The sequence below is a fragment of the Mauremys reevesii genome, linkage group 7, assembly GCF_016161935.1.
Source record: "Mauremys reevesii isolate NIE-2019 linkage group 7, ASM1616193v1, whole genome shotgun sequence".
NCBI classification, from domain to species: domain Eukaryota; kingdom Metazoa; phylum Chordata; order Testudines; family Geoemydidae; genus Mauremys; species Mauremys reevesii.
Genome location: NC_052629.1, coordinates 120,405,116 through 120,426,814, shown reverse-complemented (window position 1 = coordinate 120,426,814; position 21,699 = coordinate 120,405,116). Strand labels below are relative to the sequence as shown.

General features: G+C 47.1%; 1 protein-coding gene across 9 annotated transcripts in view; it reads right to left on the bottom strand.

Moving 5' to 3' along the window:
• The window catches only part of ADAMTS9 (ADAM metallopeptidase with thrombospondin type 1 motif 9), a 149,514-nt gene that overhangs the window by 76,617 nt on the left and 51,198 nt on the right, over window positions 1-21,699 (bottom strand). For 7 of the 9 annotated variants that reach the window (XM_039546993.1, XM_039546995.1, XM_039546994.1 and 4 more), the window contains exons 13-23: window positions 20,132-20,313; window positions 19,906-20,042; window positions 18,781-18,898; window positions 18,414-18,509; window positions 11,649-11,815; window positions 11,407-11,536; window positions 10,396-10,522; window positions 6,661-6,871; window positions 5,300-5,464; window positions 3,680-3,844; window positions 2,570-2,689 (exon numbers count right to left, since the gene is read on the bottom strand). In XM_039546993.1, coding sequence (XP_039402927.1) covers window positions 2,570-2,689; window positions 3,680-3,844; window positions 5,300-5,464; window positions 6,661-6,871; window positions 10,396-10,522; window positions 11,407-11,536; window positions 11,649-11,815; window positions 18,414-18,509; window positions 18,781-18,898; window positions 19,906-20,042; window positions 20,132-20,313 — 1,618 coding nt within the window. The remainder of the gene's footprint in view (window positions 1-2,569; window positions 2,690-3,679; window positions 3,845-5,299; window positions 5,465-6,660; window positions 6,872-10,395; window positions 10,523-11,406; window positions 11,537-11,648; window positions 11,816-18,413; window positions 18,510-18,780; window positions 18,899-19,905; window positions 20,043-20,131; window positions 20,314-21,699) is intronic. The other 2 variants (XM_039546997.1, XM_039546998.1) reach the window with 2 other exon arrangements.

Sequence of the window (21,699 nt, the reverse complement as noted above, 5' to 3'; positions counted from 1 at the left end):
TCCTTGATGGTGGCATCAAATCTGATGCTTTTGCATATGTCCTGATTGTGAGTTTACCAAAGAGGATGATGGATCAGTTCTCTCCTTTTGATATCTCAATCTCATCTAGGATTGGTCAGAAGATCTCTTTTGATAAAAGTATCAGAAAACTGATTCCTCTGTCTCGAGGAAGAAGGGTAAGGACAAAATTGCTTCCTTCTAAATACTAATATGTCTATAAACTCAGTGATCTAACAGTGGATCTTGAGACTTTCAATGAGTGAAGACACTCATCCATTATAGTACTAAACAAACTGTCCATTGAATGGCAAATCTTCAATGGTCGCCTGTACTTCCTTAGGCAAACCTGATGCAGACACATTTCATAGTAATAGCTCTAGCCCCTGGACAGACACCAGTATCAGCAGTGTCCAGAGCAACCTGCAGTGCGGTTTTAGCAATTAAGTGACCTTCTTCACAGATAGATCTAAATTCATTTGTAATTTCTACAGGTATCTTGTTCTTAAAATCAGACAGAATGGCCCATTGAAGAGTATCATATTTAGACAGCATGGCTTGATAATTAGCTATCCCAACTTGTAAACACTGAGGAATAAATTTTCCTTCCAAAGATGTCTAGTCTCCTTGATTCTCTTTCTTTGAGCGTTGACTTTCCTATTTGTTTTGATTTTGCATTTGCAGCAGTAACAACAAGTGAAGATGGAGTAGGAGGAGTATAAAAACACTCTAAACCCTCGGACAGTAGTGGATATCTATGATTAGCACTCTGTGAACTAGTGGCAACTGAGACAGGAGTAACCCAGAGATCTTTTGCCAGATCTAAAATTCCTTCATTTATAGGCAGTAAAAGCAGCAAAGAGTCTTGTGGCACCTTATAGACTAACAGACGTTTTGGAGCATGAGCTTTCGTGGGTGAATACCCACTTCTAGGCAGTGTGACTCTCCTCTGTGATGCTGGTTGAAAAGCACGGGCAGGTTATGTATACAGTAACTAGAGTTCTTCAAGATTGTCCTATGGGAGCTCCATGTCAGGATGTGTGTGCACCTGCATGCTCTTGATTGGAGCTTTTTTTTTTTTGGTCAGCAGTGCCCTATGCATCCTTGTAGTCTGTCGGAGGGTATGCAGGGAGGGGAAGATCCTCCGCTGCTCCGTTTTCTATTCATGGAGCCCAGAGCAAGGACAGCGGAGAAGGAGGGTGGGTAGTGGAGCACCCACAGGGACAAAACATCTCAAAAAAACCCTCCTGTTTCTCTACAGGTAAGTAACTGCTCCTCCTTCTTCTTCGAGTTATTGTCCCTATGGGCGACACGTAGCCGGCCCACACTCACCAGCCACCGCAGCTTGCTGCACACAGCTGGAGACAGGGCCCTGCTTGCCAAGAGTCGGCACGCAGTGGGGGGCTGCGCTGATGCGGCAGCCGGCCCCATGCACTGCAGCTTTGCCTCGTCACCAGCCTTACACACCCATCCCTATTGTCGGCCACTGGACCCACAGGACCCACCAGTACTGATGGGGGGGGAGGAGAGAAGGAACAGATAATATGGGACAATTTGCCTGTTTTTAAGAAAAAGTCGGGACACCTGCAGGAGGGCTTAAATATGGGACTGTCCCTTTAAAACCGGGAACTCTGGTCACCCTAGGCATGCTCCATAGTACAGAATTGACACTAGGAAGCTCACTGTGGCTTTGACATCAAAACCAGAGCACGTGACAACTTCAACAAGGCTGTAGAGATCCATATCATGGCATACGTACACGTTCAATCCTCACCAGATCTGGCAGAAATGCACACTGGAACCCCCTGCCCACTGCCAGGTTTGCTACCAGACAGCATTGGAGCAGAACGGGCACGGCTTACAAGCTCTGCTGCTTTTGCCTGAGATCAGCCCAAAACCACTCAAGTTGGCCACTGATGGGCCGGCTACACTGCAATTAAAACCCTGGGGCTGGTCCATGCCAGCTGAGTCAGGCTCATGGGGCTGTTTAACTGTGCTGTAGACATTCGGGCTCAAGCTGGAGCCCGGGCTCTAGGACCCTGTGAGATGGAAGGGTCCCCAAACCAGGGCCGGCTCCAGGCACCAGCCCAGCAAGCAGCTGCTTGGGGCGGACAACGGTGAGGGGTGGCACGTCCGGGTCTTCGGTGGTGGGTCCCTCACTCCCTCTTGGAGCGAAGGACCAGCCGCCGAAGACTGAAGCGGTGGTGGTAGAGCTGAAGATCGCGGCTTTTTTCTTCTTTTTGCTGCTTGGGGAGGCAGAAACCCTGGAGCCGGCCCTGCCCCGAATGTCTGCACCTCAGTTAAAGAGCCCCACAGCTCAAGCCCTGTGAGCCAAGTCAGCTGGCACAGGCCAGACGCAGGTGTCTAACTGCAGAGTAGACCAAGTCAGTAAAGCTACGTTGATTTGCACCAGCTGAGGAGTGGGCCCAGGGATTTTCAAAAGAGCAGATCTTGGTATTGATTTACTAAGCCAGGGACCATTAATAAAGAGGAAAGGCATGTTTATTTTAGCACTCTCACAAGAGGCAATGCCACGATGAGAACAAGGGATGGAGAGAAGTGTAACATTTACCTGTGTGTCCGTTGGCCGCGTAGCGGCATTACACGCATTGTCATCCACTACTGAGACATAGGCACCGACAACACATTTCACTGCTCTCATTTGGTAGCCCTGCCCACATGTCATTGTGCACTGGGAGGGGAAAAAAAATAAGAAAGACGTGCACATGACTGAATACAGATTTGACCTGGAAAATATTAAGCGGGGTAGCGTATTCGAAGCGCATCATTTCTTTCATAACATCCACCAAAAGTAAAAAAGCCTCTTTCTTCTACTTCGATCATTTCAACTTAAAAGTAGGTCAAACTTAATTCACTGCTTCCGTCGGAATCCTGCATGCTTCATTTATCGTCTTCAAATATGGATGTATGAGTGTTTAAATGATTTCCCATTCTGTGGGATATGAATTTAGTATAATCCCTGTCACATTGCTTTGCATGCAGGCTGTGCAAACTTCCAGTAACATATCATGATCATGAATGAAAGGAATTATGCCGATCAGTAATTTGTGTGGTCCGGCTAAACTTTTTTTTTAAATAACTAAATCATAAAAGTTACAGCTGCAATGGAAATCAAGACGACAGAATTCTCTGGAAGATATGAGCACAGATTGCTTATTTTCCCCTCTGTGAAAATAAATTTGAAACACAACAAAAACTAAGGCAACATTTTGAAAAAAGGGCTGCGGAAAGTCAATGGGTGCTGCACTTATGAAAATCAGGGCACTTCTTATTAAAAGGAGGTAATATTGCCGAGTGGATGGAGCACTGGCCTGGGATTCAGGGAACCTGGGTTCCAGTTCTAGCTCAGCTGTTGGATGACCGTGGGCAAGTCACGTCACCCCTCTGTGCCTCAGTTTCCCCCTCTGTAAAATGAGGGTAGCGATAATAACCTCTTTTGCATAGTGCTTTGAGATGCCAAGCACTGTATCAGAGCGGGTATTGCTATTATTTAGGTGCCTAAATATGGACTTCGTAGTCTAAGCTTGGAAACCCATTGTTGAAAATCTTGGCCAATCTATTATAAACACAAATGAAATTTCGCATGGTCCTGCTACTGCTGACAGCTCAACAACAGACCATTCATACCAGGAGCTGAAGGAAACAGAGTCTCTTACATTACCTGTCCCCAAGGTCCTACTTGCCACGCCGCACATTCCTGTTGCTGACAGGTCTGCACAGAATTGGGCTTACTCTCCGCATCACAAAACCTGTCATTTAACCGATCTTCTCCAAACTGGCACCAAGTCTGGCGATGTTTGTGCCCTTTCCCACAGGTCACCAAACACTGCAAGGAGCAAATCACAGACTCGGGGTCAGATCCTTAGCTGGTGTCAATGGAACTATGGTGACGGACAGCAGTGGAGAATCTGCCCGTGATATTAAAACCAGACCCGAAACCGCCATCAAACAATTGTTTGCTCAGAGGCGTGTCTTTAACTAGGAGGAGCTGGTTCACAGCACCGACTGGAGCTGAAAGAGAACTATGGGGGTCGAAACAAACATACAGGGAGGGTTGAAAATAACATCAAGTCAAAGAAGATGGAGAAATATCAGGATTATTATTAATCACCCTTTTGGGTAAATCAGTGTAATTAAGGATGTACAGTGGAAACTCAGACAGGATTTACGGGGCTGGATTCTGATGTAAACCTGGTGTAACTCCACTAACTTCAGTGGGGCTAGCTCAGCTTTACAGCCGTGGAACTGCTCCTCTGTGTTGCTAACATTCTTGTTATTTGTGAGGTTGGCTCCCTAGAACTTCTTGAGAAGTGCCAGAAAGCAAAGGCGCAAATGACGGATGCTGTAGCGTGAGGGCCAAAATGGGAGGTGTGCCGAGGACAAAAGGTGCAGAAGCCCTTGCCTCCAAACCAGTCCAGGGCAGAAGGCAGCCATGTTTTGTCTCCAAGGACCGAGGAGTCTGGAAGGCCACAGCCAAGCACCAGCCGGGCATCTCTGCAAAGATGTAGCAAAGTGCTCCTCTTCCCATGTTCCCGCCAGCCCAAGCGTTCCAAAGGCATCACAGCTCCAGGGGCTGACGCTCTCTCTTCCTGCAGCACGGCTCATGTTCTTAGGTGCCGGAGCGGGACCAAAGTGCACTCACTGCGGGAGTTTTCCTCTGTCATCTCATGACTCCTGAAATAACATGGCCCCTGGAGAAGTGAGTCCTGTTTAGACGAGCTACTGGGGTTTGCGTTTGTGGAGCTAGGGAGCAGGAATACCCCTCGCCATGAGCCCCGTCAAAGGTGACAAAGCACCCCTGGAGCTGAAGTAATCCCTCATTTCCCTATTGCAGGCACATGCTCTGCAGAGAGAAAAAAAGGCCAGTGGAGCTGGAGGCTTAAGACCAAGGGCACTGCTTCCCCACTCCTCCCTCTATCCTGGCTCCCAACTTTTCCTGTGTGCGGGGGTGAAGAGAGTGTCTACAGAGCAGAGGGCTGATCCCCCAATGGGCATAGGACTCGGTGTGACAGCTTTCACTCCTTTTTCACAGCAGAACCCCAGTGGTTCCAATGTGCCCCCTCTAAGGGAAAGGATCTGGTCTTTAGTAGCCACTCGTTAGTCATGGGTAAAGACAGGCACATCAGTGCAGGCTGACTACTAAGTGCAGTGCTGTACCCGGGTCGGTCCCAGGACATGAGACACACAGGGTGGGTGAGGTAATAGCCTGTTGGTGAATGAGACAAGCTTTCAAGCTCCATGGAACTCTCCTTTCTTTGGCTGTAAAACACTAGACACTTACTTCTGACCAGTCACCTGTTTTCCACTGTGGACACAAGAAGTCACTACAGCGCTCTACAATGAGCTTCTCCTGCTGGCTGCATTTACTGTCATCCAGTACATCATTGAGGGTGTTAACGCAGATGGCTCGTCGTCTCCTTGTGCCACCACCACAACTTTTAGAGCACTGAAAGAAAGAGAAACTCAGTAAACACACATAGGAATTGTACTCTGGGCCAGGCCAATAGTCTATGTAGTCCTGTTACCTGGACTAGATGCCTAGGAGGAGATGCAAGAACCCCCATAAAGAACTGCACAAAAAAGTGTCCCCATAGGGTAAGCGCCTTCCTAAGCCCAGGCAGCTGATGGCTGGTCTTGACCAGAAGTACAAAGGTTAGTATCCCTTATATATCCTTTTTCTAAATCTTACCAAGCACAGTAATATCTTGTGGCAATGAGTTCCACAGGTTTCATTATGGGTCGTGCCAAAAAAGAATTCCGTTATTAGTTTTAAATTTGTTGCCTTTCAATTTCATTCAACTGGTGTCTCTTTGTACTTGTATCATGAGAAATGGTAAATAGCAGTGGCCTGGTTTAACTTTTCAATACCAAACATTGTTTTCAGGGCTTTGGAACTGTGCTCCAGCTCCGCTCCTGCTCCAGGCAAAAACCTGCAGCTCCAGCTCTGGAGCTGCTCCACACTCAGCTCCGGGCTCTGCTCCAAAGCCCTGATTGTTTTACATCCTCTACCATTTATGCCAAGGTTCCTTTACACCACTCAGGCACGTTACGTGGCCTCAAGATGTGCCAATGCCAAAGCAGGGTAAAGGGGCCTCAGTGTAAACGAAGATCAAGATACACAGTATTCTAAAAAGTCAAGTTATTTATATTGCAGTCATGAAACAAACTCCTGTCTTTATTCCAGTCTGCATGCTAAGGCCACACACAAACCCTTACTGATGGTGCTAGCAGCTGTATGTGCAGAGAAAGGTCAAGCTCTGTCTTACAGACATCGGAGGAATGCAGAAAGCAATGGTGGATGCGTTACTGGGCAGCTTTGGACCCAGAGAACATGCTGAAAAATCAGCAGAAATGTCACTGTCTCCCAGTTCCATGTGCTATTTATAGCTACCAGTTGCACAGACTAGGTCCTCCTGATGCCGGATCCATGCAGGACTGACCGACTGTAGCGCATATCTAATGCACTATTCCAGTACAGGGCTTCAAAGCAGCAGCACAGGACTGCAGGGCACTTTCCAAAGCCACTTTTATTACTAGGTTAGCCTGACCAAGTGCCTGCCCCACCCAAACATTTGACTGAGAGCTGCCAAGAATACACAGGCTGAAATAAGGGAAATTTCACCACTCAGGTGACATACTTACATCAGACCAGGCTGAATACCGCCATCCTCCTACGTTACAGTCTCCAAAGCATTTTTCCCTAGTATTTGGCTTGGTTTGGCCACTGCAGAATCGGTCGTCGACTTTCTCTGTCTTCCCTTCCGACCTACTGTACTTTGTGCAGTAGACATCTAGCGTTCGGTATCCCAGCCCGCACTGTGCAGTGCACTCGCTCTTTCTAGCAATACGCCACCTGGGCACAAAACGCCCCCCCCAAAAAACACCATCAGTAACTCGGCCAGTTTTATGCTATCTAAAATAGTAAGCCTGGAAGAGCACGGCAAATGCACCAGAAGCAGAAAGAGTTGCTGCTTTTTAGTATCCTATGTGTATAATGCAGTTAGTATCACATTACATAAATAAGGCATGTACGTACTTTAATTACACAGATTTTTAACTCATTACAACACCACCCAAAGCTTTGCATCTTCAAAGTGCTGTCTAAAACATTAGCTAATTACTCCTTGCATCACTCTTGGGATGTACATATATATTATTGGCCCCTTTTTACAGATGGGGAAACCAAGGCAGTGAGTTTAAGTGACCTACCCAAGGTCACAGATAGAGTCAGTGGCAGAGCAAGGATTAGAATTCAGGGGTTCCTGGCTTGTAGGCCTGTGTTCAGACCCCTAGACTATGCCTCACCCTCAGAAAACCAAAAGCTTTCCAAAAACATGGCATCAAATGCATTAGATTGTATGGGCATGAAGTGTACGTCAAATGTAATTCCATGGAGCAGAATGCTTTAGCAAAACTTTCAGCCCTCTGAAGTGGAACCTAGTGATTTGTGCACTGGGACGAGATAGAGTTCTATCAGGGATTACAAAACACTTGCTCTCAGCTGGTGGGACTCTGGTCCTGGTGTTTGCCAGGGTGGCTTCTACTGCCTGCAGGCAGCGATGCAAAAATTAAGGCCATTTAACTAAGACCCTCAGGGCTTTTGTCCACCTTTCGGTTCTTGGACACATTTTCCTATCTACAGCCACATCCTCATGCTTTAGTCACCTTTCCTACCCTGAAGCTAGGAGATCAGACATCCTCCTTTAAGAGTGAAATGGCAAGAATGCAATGTGTGTGGCATTCTCCAGAATACTCCAGAATCACCTCCATGCTGTCCCCAGGCTGGAGAGCGAAGGTCCAGATGTTGCTGCTGTGCCTGGATTTTTCCCATGTGGTTGCATTAAATTTATGTCCACGTATATATGGTGCAGTTTTCATAAGGCACCGGAGGTCTGGTTTTCACAGTTCCCGTGGACTTTAGCTGGAGCTATGGGTGCTCTGTGCTTTTGAAAATAAAAAACAGGCTCCAGATGTGCTTTCCAATGTTTCGATACGCGCCTCATGACTATAATAGATCTGTGCAGGTGATGGGAGACTTTAATTCACACTATTGGGATTCCTCACTCCAGAATCTGGGACTAACATGTTTTCCAGTATAAAGGACTTGATATAAATATTAAATTATATCCCAGAGTGCTGGATGGGTGGCAGAAAAAGCACGGTCCAGTTGACGGGCCACCGGCCTGGGAAATTGGAGCCCTGAGTTCTATTCTTGGCTCTGCCACTGATCTGCTAGGTGACCCTGGGGAAACCCTTTCACCTTTGTTTCCCAGCCTTTGTATTTACCTTGCAAACTCTTTGGGGGCCAGGTTAGTCTCTTAATGTGCCGTTAATACAGATCCTAGCACAATGGGCCCCAGACCAATAATAAATAACAACAATTAAATGCATGTTTAGTCCTAAAGGCTCACTTTGATATTTGGTCACGAGCACTTGTGTTTATTCTCCCATCAATGTACTGAGGATACATGCAAGTAAATGACATTAGTGCCATCTACACAGGCATATTGTCCGTGAGGCAGAGAGGGACTAGACCCCAAGGCACTGAATGTTTTTCATAGCTATTGGGCAGAATCCTGTCTTTGCAGAGATGCACCTGCATATCTGGGAGCAGAAGTTGGCCTTTCATACTCTTTTGAGGGTGTTCTCCATGGTCCTCTTACACATCCCCCATCCGCACTCCCATCCGCTACACATACACACACTCTTCCGGGTCTTATCCAAGCCCCCACCCTAAAGATCATCCAATGCAGACACCATTTTTCCAAGTGAGGACTGCTAAACTGCTCTGCCTGTATCACTGCCTCTTCACCAGTCGGCCCCGACCCTGTAGGAGGTGCTTGTGATTACTTCGCTACCATTGCAGACTGGCAGGATATGACACGGTGAATGGGGCTTGATTACATGAGGTCCTGAGAGCCCACTTGGGACTTGAGGGCACTCAGCACCTCGCCCAAGCACCTTGCAGAATTAGGTCCACAGGAATTAATGTCCACTGAAGTCAATGGAATGAGTCCCATTGACTTCAAAAGGCATCGGATCAGAGCCCAGATTAGAGAGTCTCCTCTATAGAAAGTGCAGAGCTCCTTAACTTGGCCACAAAGCCAAACTCCAGCAGAGAAGCTAGGAAAGTAAAATAAAGATCTGGAGCCAGTAGCTCCTGATGTACAGGTCAGTCTCAAATCTGTTATCACTTTCCTAACTTTGAGTGTCCCCCCCTCTGGAGCTTCCAAGCTGTTGAAATGGCAACTGAGTAACCTTTCAGCTGTTACAATGACAACCTGAGAGGACCATCACATTCTCAGCTGGAATCTAGATAAAAACTAAACTAGCCCCGCAGCAGCCACTTAACCCCCGCTCTGCCCACACTTTAATTCAAAAGTTCACAATGTAGTGGTAGAATCTCCATCCTTAGAGGTTTTTAAGGCCCAGCTTGACAAAGCCCTGGCTGGGATGATTTAGTTGGGGTTGGTCCTGCTTTGAGCAGGGGGTTGGACTAGATGACCTCCTGAGGTCTCTTCCAACCCTAATATTCTGTGATTCTATGAAAAGTGTAAAAGTTAAACAGCTCTAGAAATAATGGTTCTTTCAGAAAGCTTTCCCCCCTCCAAAATCTTTCGCCATACTGTAATAGTCAGCGGCAGTCGTCTGGCTAAGGCCCTCATCCAGCAAAACACTTCAGCACATGCTAACTTCCAGCTCACGAGTACTCCCGCTGACTCCAGTAGGACAGCTCACATGCTTAAGTTGCTTTGCTGGATTTGGGCCTACTTTTGTTTATTTTTTAATGTTTGCAGACTGCTTCTCCTGGGAAGACAAGACCACCATGCAGTTCCCAGCCTCGTTGATCAAGTCAGGATAGGAATCACAGGCTTTTGTCTCATGTTTCTACATTTTGCAGCATTGAATAAAAGATGTGCCCCTTGCAGTTAGTGCTTCTTTCACCATAGAAAGGCAAGCTGAAGTGAAGAGAGCAAAACATAGTCCTGACTCCCTCCTACAAAGAAGCCAGTGTGCACCATTAACTTGTGGCAGAACTTTTATAGAATCATAGAATATCAGGGTTGGGAGGGACCTCATCTAGTCCAACCCCCTGCTCAAAGCAGGACCAATCCCCAGACAGATTTTTGCCCCAGATCCCTAAATGGCCCCCTCAAGGATTGAACTCACAACCCTGGGTTTAGCAGACCAATGCTTAACCCACTGAGCTACCCCTGCCCCACATTACTCTGCAGAAGCCTACAAAAGCAATGTTATTGTCTGCTTCAGGTAGCGTGGTTCACTGAGAAATAGGGAACCACAGCAGGCAGTGAAAGGAAAGAAGACTAGGCAATAAATATATGGTGTAATGTATATACATGACTGAGTAGCATGCACCTTAATTCACATTCTGTGCTACAAGGCTCAGTTACTGGAGCAGGTTGGGGAATTCGATCACATCTTTGATCTGACACCATGAGTTGATCAGATTCTCTCGTACAAATGGGTTTCCTCTTTCGTTCCCCTAAACAGGAAAAAATACATTTTTAAACACATACAGGAAAGTGATCCAATCTAGTCTCTCTCTCTGTTTTCAAAATAGCGTCTTAAAAAAATTCAAATTGTGCTCTGCAAATCTATTTGATCTAGGGGATCCACTACAGAGGTGAAATCTGCATCATGAACTCAAAAAAGATCCAGCTTATTTAGATGGACTTTAGTACAACTGGTGAATGAGAGAGAGGTCGTGTACAAGAACATAAGAATGGCCATAGTGGGTCAGACCAAATGTTCATCTAGCCCAGTATCCTGACTTCTGACAGTGGCCAATGCCAGGTGTTTCAGAGGGAATGAACAGAACAGGTAATCAAGTGATCCACCCCCTGCCACCCATCTAGAGGTATACAGAGATACAGAGACAGATGCTCCTGAATGCTCACCCCAGCTCTGACATTGACTCTCATTGCAGGTCTGGGAATGAGAAGGAAACTCTGTGCCTCAGTTTCCCCATTACAACACTGCCGTACCTCATAAGGTTGTTGTGAGGCTCAGTGAATGAATGTATGTGAAGCGCTTTGAAGATGAGAAGCACCAGAAAAGTGCTAAACATTATCAGCTGGCATAAGGCAGCATAGATCATTCCACTACTACAGCTCATGGAAATGATCAAACTCATATAGGGTGACCAGATGTCCCGATTTTATAGGGACAGTCCTGATTTTGGGGTCTTTTTCTTATATAGGCTCCTATTACCCCCCATCCCCGTCCCGATTTTTCACACTTGCTGTCTGGTCACCCTAAACTCATATGATAGAAGAAGCTCAGAGAAAACAAGTGAAAATGCATTTATTACCACCACCAAAGTCCAGAAAATGCCGTGACTGATTTAAAATACTCCAAAGCACATACCTTGGCAAAGTTTACTGCAGGCTTGCCACGGGCCATAGATGTTCCAGTAATACTGCTGAGGTTTGTCTTCAATCGGGATATTGAATGTGTATCGAACATCAGGGTTATATAAATTACCCACTGATAGAATCTGGGGAAAACAAAGACACACACGGATAAACTAAAACCAGTCAATATCTGTGCTATTTTCACTCAAATAAAACCCAGCGGAGGTGCGTTTGCGTGAAGGAAGCACACTGTACCTGAAGAACGATATCTTGCTCAATGCGCTCCGTAGAATTAATCCTTTCGATGGTATTGTCTGAGCCACTGTATTCGATCACAGCATTCCCAACTTTGATTTCCCTTTTAAACATGCTGACGACAAAGTCTCCATTCAAGATGAAGGCTCCATGGCTGTTTGATAAGGCTGCGCAAAAGAGGTAAAAACAAAACCCCACACTCACATAAGCAACTCACGGACGCTGAAGCAACGTAGATCGAGCACTTGGTTTGAGGTCCCATATACAAACATTTTAAAACTATGGTGGAGCCGCATTGGCGTCAGTGATTTCCCTCCCTGATTCCCAGTGGGGGAGGAGCTTGCCCATACAGGTTTGGAAACGCCATGCTTGACATTAGTGGAAGCGGAGGGAAACTCCGCATATTACAGGATCAGGCCCTTAGGCTGGAGTCGTTGCTCCATTGTGGAGCCCAGCAGCCAGGCAGCAGCGTCAGGCGAGTCAAGGCAGTTATACAATTTTGCAGCTTTTGAGACTTTTTTTTTTTTGGTTAAAAATCCTTATTTTGAGCCCTGATTTTGTTGACAGGGAGCCAGTAGTGTAGCTGGGGGAGGGAGCGGGGCAGCGGCCACTCCCCCACCGAGCACAAGTGGCGTCTTTTTAATTTTACTCACCTGGGAGTGGGTTAAAAAAAAAGGCGCCACCTGCTGCGGTGCTTTTACTGACGGGGCGGCTCTCCGGGGCTTCGGAGGCACTTCAGCGGCCGGCCCTTCACTCGCTCCGGGTGTCTTTGGTGGCACCTCGGCGGCCGGCCCTTCACTCGCTCTGGGGGTCTTTGGCGGCACCTCGGCGGCGGGCCCTTCACTCGCTCCGGGGGTCTTCGGCAGCACCTCGGCGGCGGGCCCTTCACTCGCTCCGGGGGTCTTCGGCGGCACCTCGGCGGCGGGCCCTTCACTCGCTCTGGGTGTCTTCGGTGGCACTGAAGCTTCATTGCCGAAATGCCACCAAGACCTGCAGAGCGACTGAAGGTCCCGCTGCCAAGGTGCCGCCGAAGACCCGCAGCGCCTCCCCATCAGTAAAAGTGCCGCAGCAGGTGGTGCCTATTTTTTTTCCACTCCCCCTGTTCCCTCCCCCTGGCTATGCCACTGCGGGGAGCTGCTGTAGTTTTCCAAGGAGGGGATGGGGAGCAATCAACAGGACAGGCCTTTTCTGGTCCCAGGCTGGGACTGAGAAGAGGAGCCTCCCTCTGTGAGAAGAGCCCTCGGTTGTCCTAACTCACGTTAGCTGGGGGGGAACAGCTTTGGCTTCCTGACAGCCTCCTGCATTGAGAAGATTTCAGGCCTGGGGACACTCTATCCTACAATGGTGTCTCTGATTTTAAATCAAGATTGGATGTGTGGCTACATGTTGATGGATGTTTGGCAGTGCATGTGTGTGTTCCTTCTGTGTGCCACCACCCCAGCCCTGCGCCGACAGCTGGCATGGCAAATCGAGCGAATCGCCCAATGACCACAAGTTCCGTTAAGGGATGAAGGCAATCTGCTTTGATCTGTTTTCTATCACTTAAAACCTATCTTTTATAGTCAATACTTTTTTTTTGCTTTGTCTAAACCAGTGTGCCTTTGAGTGAAGTGTCTGGGGAAAAATCTCAGCTCTGTGAGCAAAGGCTGTTGCATATCTTTTCCACATCGAGGGTAAGGCAAACTTTATTAATGAGCTTACGTGGTACAGATCCCTGTGCAGGGCAAGACGGCCAAATTTTGGGTTTATACTCCAGTGGGAGGGTGCACGCCTAGGGACCTGGGAAATCATCTGTCTGAGTGGCTTAGGTATAGGGTTACCAGACAGCAAGTATGAAAAATCGGGATAGGGGGTTGGGGGATGGGGGGAAGTAATAGGAGCCTATATAAGAAAAAGACCCAAAAATTGGGACTGTCCCTATAAAATCGGGACATCTTGGTCACCCTACTTAGGTACAGCACTGAGGTAGCTCAGTTGGGTGTGTGGCGCCACCTGCTGTCCTGCTGGGTGACAACAGGGCCTGGTGAGGCTGGCTGTGTCTCCAGCAAAGCAGTGAGAGAAAAGGGCCAGCCCAGCTCGGGGGTTAGAGGGGTGCAGCGGTCCCTCTGGGGGTGACAACCTGTCTGCCCCCTGGGGGTGACAACCCATCACATGCTTTTCTGAAAGGTCTGCGCTAGGAATTATTTGGGGGCAGTTCTCTGGCCTGCGTTACACAGGAGGTCAGGCTCAATCACAATGGTCCCTGCTGGACTTGGAACCTATGAATTATTTAAAGATGATCTTGTAGATCCTCTGCCAGTAAAACCCATTGGGTCTCTCAAGGAAGAGGAGCTGGAGGACAGCGGCAGTGACAATACAGTCGCTGTGCCTGCAGCTGAGGACTGCTCCTGCTTATTGGGGTGTGCCACAGCTCTGCGCTGGGAGACCATGGGGACGTCTACACCGCACACCCCTTATGGCGGCACGTAGAATAGAGACACTGCATGGCCCCCTAGCACGGATGCAAACAGCTGTGTGGATGGTGAGACACTGCTTGAGCCAGTAGAGTGGAGACACCCCTGAACTCCTCAGGGATCTACCCTGCACCTGCACGGGTCTCTACACACCCAAGCAGTGCCTCCCCCATCCACACACCTATTTGTAGCAGTATCCCACTGCCTGCCCACTGCTGGAGCCTTTCCTAGCCATACGGAACTGCTGGAAACTTTCCTCACCGCAGGGAACGACTCTGCCAGTGGGGAAAGGCTCCGGCAGCTCCCCGTGGCAGGGAAAAGCTCTGGTGGCGGGAAGCTGCAGCAAACTACCGGAGCCTTTCCCCATTGCCTCCCCGCTGCCAGAGCCCTTCGCTGTCACGTGTCGCTCCACACCACAGGCCGGAGGCTTTTCCCTGTGGCGTGTAGCTACACAGACCCGACAGGCCACTGCCAGTGGGGTACAGGGTAGACAGAACCCTTCAGGGAAGGTGAAATTTCCAGCTCGAGCGGACATACCCGTCCTAGCTCCGATCAAGAGAGTGCAGGTGGGGAGGTGCGAGCAATGAGAGGGGCTCGTCATGCTGAGTACAATCCCAGCAGAGGCCCTAGGTACATACACAGGACAAGCTGCCATGGCTACACTGCGAGGGAAATCACAGCTTCCAGCTGCCGTGTAGGCAGACCCTACGCTGGCCCCAGGCCTTATCAGAAGAAAGGCGGCCTGCTGGCCTGCTGGCGGTTGCTCCTAAAGACCGGGCACAGGCGGGGCGGCAAAGAGGTGCCAGCTTGGTCTCTTTAAATGGTACATGTAAACTGCACCTCAAATATTGCAACACAAGAATTGCACAGATAGAGACGGGGGCTGGGCAAGGTTGTTTGCTGTAAAGGTTGTCAGACTGTAGAACCTTTCCATCCTGCATTCAGGTGCATCGGTAGGGTACGCTGCCTGGATTTCACCTTCCAGTGGAGTTCAGCCAACAGCATCTTTTTTTGTTTTATTCCAGGCCCTGAGGTATGCAAAAGCACTGACGGCTTAAAGCCTAACTGCTTTCTAAAAGGACCGGTTTCCTGCAAACAGCAGTCTGCTGCACAACTTCACACTAATGCGATTAAGTAGCTAATTTCCTAAGTTAGTTTCCCCACCATTTCACCCATCACAGCTACATTACTACAAAGGCTCTCTACTGCAATACCTAAAGCTACCATCAAAACATGGAAGGAGGGGTTGAAACATAACTAGGAGAGAGAATAAAGCAAACGATTGCTCAGCAGCTAACACGTACATGGCCAAAGGAAAACCTCAAAATGCAGGGTTCAGCCCCAACTGAATTCCTCCTACTGTGACTTAACACTATTAAGCAGCACTAAAACACATTAAAGGAATCCATTCCATTTAGTGCACCTTCCTACAACAATAGGGGAGACCGGTTAGACATCACAGACTTGATGACAACATCAAATTCCTCCTAGATTGTTATGTAACTACTACAAGGTTCACAATCTCCAGGGCCTAAGATTTCACACTCAGCGAGCTGCGAAATGAGTGTTCACATGCACACTTTTCACTCGCTTTTATTCAGGCCTGATAGGAAAAGCTGCTTTCCCAGCAATATTCAGTTAAAGAAATCACAACTGGCCCAAACCCTATACTCTACACTGCAACATTAAAGAAGATCTGACTTCATGCTTCTCAAGAAGATTAAAGCCCTCCAGAAAGAACTGAGAGGTTCCTCTGGGCGCAGGGGCCTGGCCGGGGTAGACTGTTCTGAATACACAGCAGGGAACTATATACATGGAAGATTATTTTTCTAGGAAAGAGAAGAACAGGGAGGAATCTCTCCCTCTGGAGAAAGACAGAAAGTGTTTGGAAAGTTTTACGGTTCTCTTGGTAACAAAGCTTGCAGATTCATCCAGTTTTGCTTAATTAGACACTTGTAAACATGAATTCATAATGGACATAGCCACAAATTAATGGCAATATGTATATAAGGTCAAAATACCTTGAATGGTTCCAATCCTGGAATCAAATCCATACAGCTGGACCCTACTGGGGCACAGGGGTCCACTTGCATGGCTCAACTGTCAGAAGCAGGGCCCGGGGCCCACTTAATTTTGTATTTCCTTTCCCTGCACTGTATTCTCATTGGCAAGATTCTCTAATGACTGCAAAGGAAATATTTTCTGCATCTTAAACCATGCAGAACACCATCAGGCCACTGATTCTCTTTAGCATATCAGGCTAGCTTGAGCCCTCCGGGGTCTGCTGGACAGGAAGCGTGACTCAGAAAGTCACCACCTCCCCCTGAGTCTCCTCTTGCTTTTAGCTCACTTCCCCCTTCAGGCCTGGCCAGTCTGGCTCCGCTCACTCACTTGTAGGGGAAAGGTGCCTCCACCCACTCACTTATGGGGCACAGAGCCTCTACTGTCTCTCCCCACTCCTGAGCTGTGCCATGCTGGGGGGTGTTCCTTACACCCCACTCTTCCCTTGAGCATCTGTGTTAGGATACGGGACAATCTCCCCCACAGTAAATCGAGGCCTAAGTAGTGATACTACCAAAAAAAGAAAAAAAAAATCCATAGGTGAAATTATACACAAGGTCCGTCCATCATTTGTGTCCTACTTTGAGGGCTTACGTGGAACTTAAGCGCTGCAGGGGTTACATGCCGGCCCTGTGCACAGGGATGAATTTCACCGCAAGTGAAGACAACATTCCACAGAATCATAGAATGTCAGGGCTGGAAGGGACCTCAGGAGGTATCTAGCCCAACCCCCTGCTCAAAGCAGGACCAAACCCCAACTAAATCATCCCAGCCAGGGCTTTGTCAAGCCTGACCTTAAAAACCTCTAAGGAAGGTGATTCCACCACCTCCCTAGGGAACCCATTCCAGTGCTTCACCACCCTCCTAGTGAAATAGTGTTTCCTAATATCCAACCTAGACCTTCCTCACTGCAACTTGAGACCATTACTCCTTGTTCTGTCATCTGCTACCACTGAGAACAGTCTAGATCCAGTCTTTGGAACCCCCTTTCAGGTAGTTGAAAGCAGCTATCAAATCCCGCCTCATTCTTCTCTTCTGCAGACTGAACAATCCCGGTTCCCTCAACCTCTCCTCACAAGTCACGTGTTTAAAATAAAACTAATCATTAAAGCCAACACACACGAGTTATTTTTTAAAATCTATTACAATAAAAAACAACCTAACAACAAAACCAGCCTGTTTTGACAAGCTGATTATTCTGCCTTTGGAAAACAAGACAACGCCTATTGTCCAAAGAGGGATCTAGATAAATGCGAATGAACCACAGCGCTGCTGACCAACCCAAACAAAGGATGTGTGCAAAGGAAGAGAAACAGAGCCACAGTACGAGCACTCTGCAAATCAGCAGCAAAACTTCCTGGACTTTAATGTCGCCAGGATTTCACCTGCCTCAGGATGAAATTGACAGCTGTGCAAAGGGCCAGCATGAACCCTATTGGGCGGAGACAGCAGGGCTGAAGTCGAACACAGGCCTTACTGGGCATCTGCCCAGGTATCAAATTCACCCATAGGTGAATTTCCGTAGTGCTGGATTCTGCCATCCTTGCTGTCCTCACTCAAGCCGTACTATTTCAGGAGCAAGTTACTGCTCGGCATGAACTGGGGGTCAGAATCTTGCTGTCGGGGGTGCGCAATAGCTAAAGGTCGAGTTACCATTATAACATATCAGTTTAAATAAAACCAAGATTTTTGGGACCTGATTCTCATTTACACTGCTCTGGCAGGGGTAAAGGGGAAGGTGTGTATGAGGATCAGGCCTGTTATCTCCCAGTGGAATAGTAAATAATATATATTTTGGTTACAATACCTAAAAATCTGTATATAATTTCCATTGAAACCTTGTAAACATCTCTGTCTTTATACTCCAGCGAACGTAGCTTATGAAGGGATCTGCTCTGGGAGTCTGGAAATCAGAGCTCAATTCCCAGCTGTGTCACAGACGTCCTGAGTGACCCTGGGTGAATTACTTAATCTCCCTTACTTCCTACCTGTGGAATGGGAATACTACTACTTCCTGATCTCACAGGGGCATTGTAAGGATAAAGTAATTAACATTTGTTAGCCTCTCATGTACTACAGCAACGAGGACCTTATAAGTACCCAGACACAGAGAGAGGAAGCAAAATTAAGGCTAGTCCATATGGAAGATATACTGTACATATTTTTGACAGTGAAATCTAAATATTCCTTAGCTGAGAAAGGGCCACATAAATAGCACGTGTCTCCACATTCTAATGGGCATTAAACTTACCAAGGTAGTTATCATCTTCTGGTTTCCCTGAGTAACTGTGCTGCCGCACATCAATATTTGTAGCACCAGCGGGTATGCGTACCACGGTGTTATAGCCTAAAAGATTGAGCAGAAGGTCAAGACTATTCCTCAGCCATTCCATTTACTTTTTTATGGGAGGAGGGAAACATCTTTAAAGATTTTAAAGGATCAGGCATTACACAAACCAAATTTTTCCTGTAAGGGTAGCATAAATAGTTACAGAACAGAATATACCACAGCTAGAGGGATTTTGCAACTTACATGCGCGTTTTCATGGACTGTATGTAGTTAATGCTTTTATAGGCTTGCATTTTTCTCTATAAGTTTTCTGGTGACAGAGTCTTACCATAATGCACTGTATTAAATGTGCCTGCAACTGTTTTGCATGAAGAATTATCGCCACCACAAACGCCACATTTGTCTCTCCTTGCCTTGGAATTTAGCACATGATCACAGCCAGCTTGCTTTAAGAGAAAAAGTTAAAAACTAGATTGAACAAATATTAAATAGGACAGAATTTACAAATCTCCTAATTAAATCATATTAATCATCTGTGTACAAAGACCACCGCCAAACTATTCTCCCCCTTTTCCACACGTTTAGTTAATTTACAGTGTAACCATCTTACATTGAAGCTGTTTTTAAGCAGAGGGTCTCCAAAAAGCAAGGACTCGTTATAATCAAACGTGGAATTTGCACACTGCAACATTATGACAATTTGACATTTCTTTCCATAACGGACAGTTTATTGTATCCTACTTCACTACTATTAACAGTGGGTAGCAGCGTATGCTAGTGTCCCTTACTCCCAAACAAGGCTTAACGTCAAGGGATTGTGTACTTGTGCCTGCAACTGTGCCACTGGTAGAAGAAGAAAAAGATGGCAACGTTATCCAGTTTAGAGATTGCCATGTGTACAAGGGAACCTCAGTTTGGGGAGTCACTCAGATTCAGGAGAATAGCATTACAATAATTGTGAAGAGGGGAAACAAATTCTGGCATGGTCAGACTTTCAAAAGAGCACGGGGTAGATTTTCCATGTCCTTCCCACCCAAAATTGGGCTGAGATTTCAAGAGTGCTTAGCACCCAGAAACTGCAAGACTTACGGACAGATCTTCAAAGAGGTCAGTGTTGAGCTCTTTGGAAAATCTGGTCACTTATTGAAGTGCCGAAGTAGTTGCTGAGGTCTCTGGAATTTCCAGAGGGCTCAACACACACAACTAGAGCTGGATTTTCCAATCACAGGACACATGACCACGACAGCAGGACTTCTTTGATTTGCCTCGGGAAGAATCCACACTAGTACCCGTGAAGCCCAGAATGTGGAAACGGGATTGAGAACTGATCTTTCAATAAAAACAAGAAAACAACCTATTTAAACCTATTTATTGTTTTTCAATAAAACAATTTATTGTTTTTCAATAAAAAAAAACAAAACAACCTAGTTAAACAGCAGAAGGAAATATTTACCCGACAAAGTCCTTGCACACAGATGTCATTTGTGTCCGGGCCACAAGGGGTGCCATCAACAACTCGGTCCCTGAGCTGATAGTAGGCTGTGTTTCCTGCTACCCTACAGAACAACTTGCACCGATCTTTCATTAAAACTGGAAAAGCAAAAGGTCACGTTATTTTAATGCTACTCCTTTATGCAGCCATTGCAAAGAGGCTGACGTTAATTTCCTGACATACTCACTTCCACTGTATTTAGGAACCCAACGCACATTAGGAGGTAGACCGTTAATGTTAAAATGCTTCCCATCAAAGTCAGCGCACTGCTCATCTCGGAAGTCTTTCTTTAGTTTAGAGCATGGTTCAGTGTTGCAGGATTTAAATTTCATTCGACGACCCACGCAATATTTCCCACCATTCTTGGGCCTGGAGGGAAAAAAAAAATCGCTTTAGTTCTAAGATGCAATGATCAACCACAAGCCTAAGATGCAATGCATCAACTGAGCCTCTGTTTGAGTTCAATCTCTCTCCCCCTAATATATCAACTTTTGGCACTTTTCATCCTCTGAGCCTCTCAACCTCGCCCTCCCATCTCATGAAAGATGCTAGTCAAAATGAGACTGGAGGCTATGGAACCAATACAGCAGCCAGGGAAGTAGTTAGAATGGTACCCATTTTCCTTTCCCAGGGAGTGCATATGCTGCCTTGATTGCACGTGAGCACGTATGTTACTCTTCCTGGGTTTGAGCCCCAGGCCTGGTAACAGGTGGCGGTGTTCTTACGATGATATGGAGAGCTTGTATTTAACTGTTAGGTTGTTCTTTTATTCAGAGATTCCATAACACAGCAGCCAGAGCCTGCAGCCATCCACAAGCTTTCCCCAGCCTTCCAAAAGGGAAGACGACTTTGGTCTCTGCTGCCACCCTCCACCTCATTACACAACAACAGCTGTTCTGCACTCACAGGGGTAGGGGAAAAAGCTTAAACTTCCTTGAATCGCTCCCATGCTTGTGTGTGTTGGCCTGGTTCAAAGCCTACTGATGCAAACAGGAGTTTTTCCACTGACTTCAATGAGCCTTGGATCAAGTGCTATGCTACCAGCCACTGGTCCCACAATCACATCCCTTTAACTAGTTCAGGACATTTATTATTTACAACACTTCTTCTGTTCCTGATGATGGAGAGCCTATATTTTGTTCTTGCATTTCTTTAAGAAAGATCTCAAAGTGACAGCTAAATACTGCAAGCAGTAAGTGGAAGGGGTTAAGAACAAAGACAAGGGAAAATAAAGATCGGGGCGGGGGGAAGGAGGAGTGAGGTAGAGAGAGCTGCACCCTACAGCTCATCACAACAAAGCCCTGATAATTTGCCGCTTCTCAACAGGCTAGTGGGACACCTGAAAGGCAGATAGAGCCGGATACTCAACAGGACACAGCTCAAAGGGGGCTGGAATGCAGGCCTGAATATGGAGCTACAAAGGGGAAACCTCAAACAACTTCAGAACTGCTTTGGACTGAAAATCTAGTGAAAACAATGCTCCCTGGTGAGATTTCCATTCACCTGCTTCTGGTTACAAATGAAACCTGGGAATGGTGGAGGCATTGGAGGCACACAAAAAATCCATAGGTGAGGGAGTCAGGGCAGGATGCTTAACAATCCTCAGACCCCAAAAAATAACCAAGCAAAGTCCAGGGTCAGTTTGTTTCTATACAGCAGTTGGGAGGGCGCTTGGCAGAAGACTTCCTGGGTGGCAGCTCAGGGGGTCAGGAGAGATTGTACTGAGACAGCTAGCCCGAGCCACCACCCATGCAG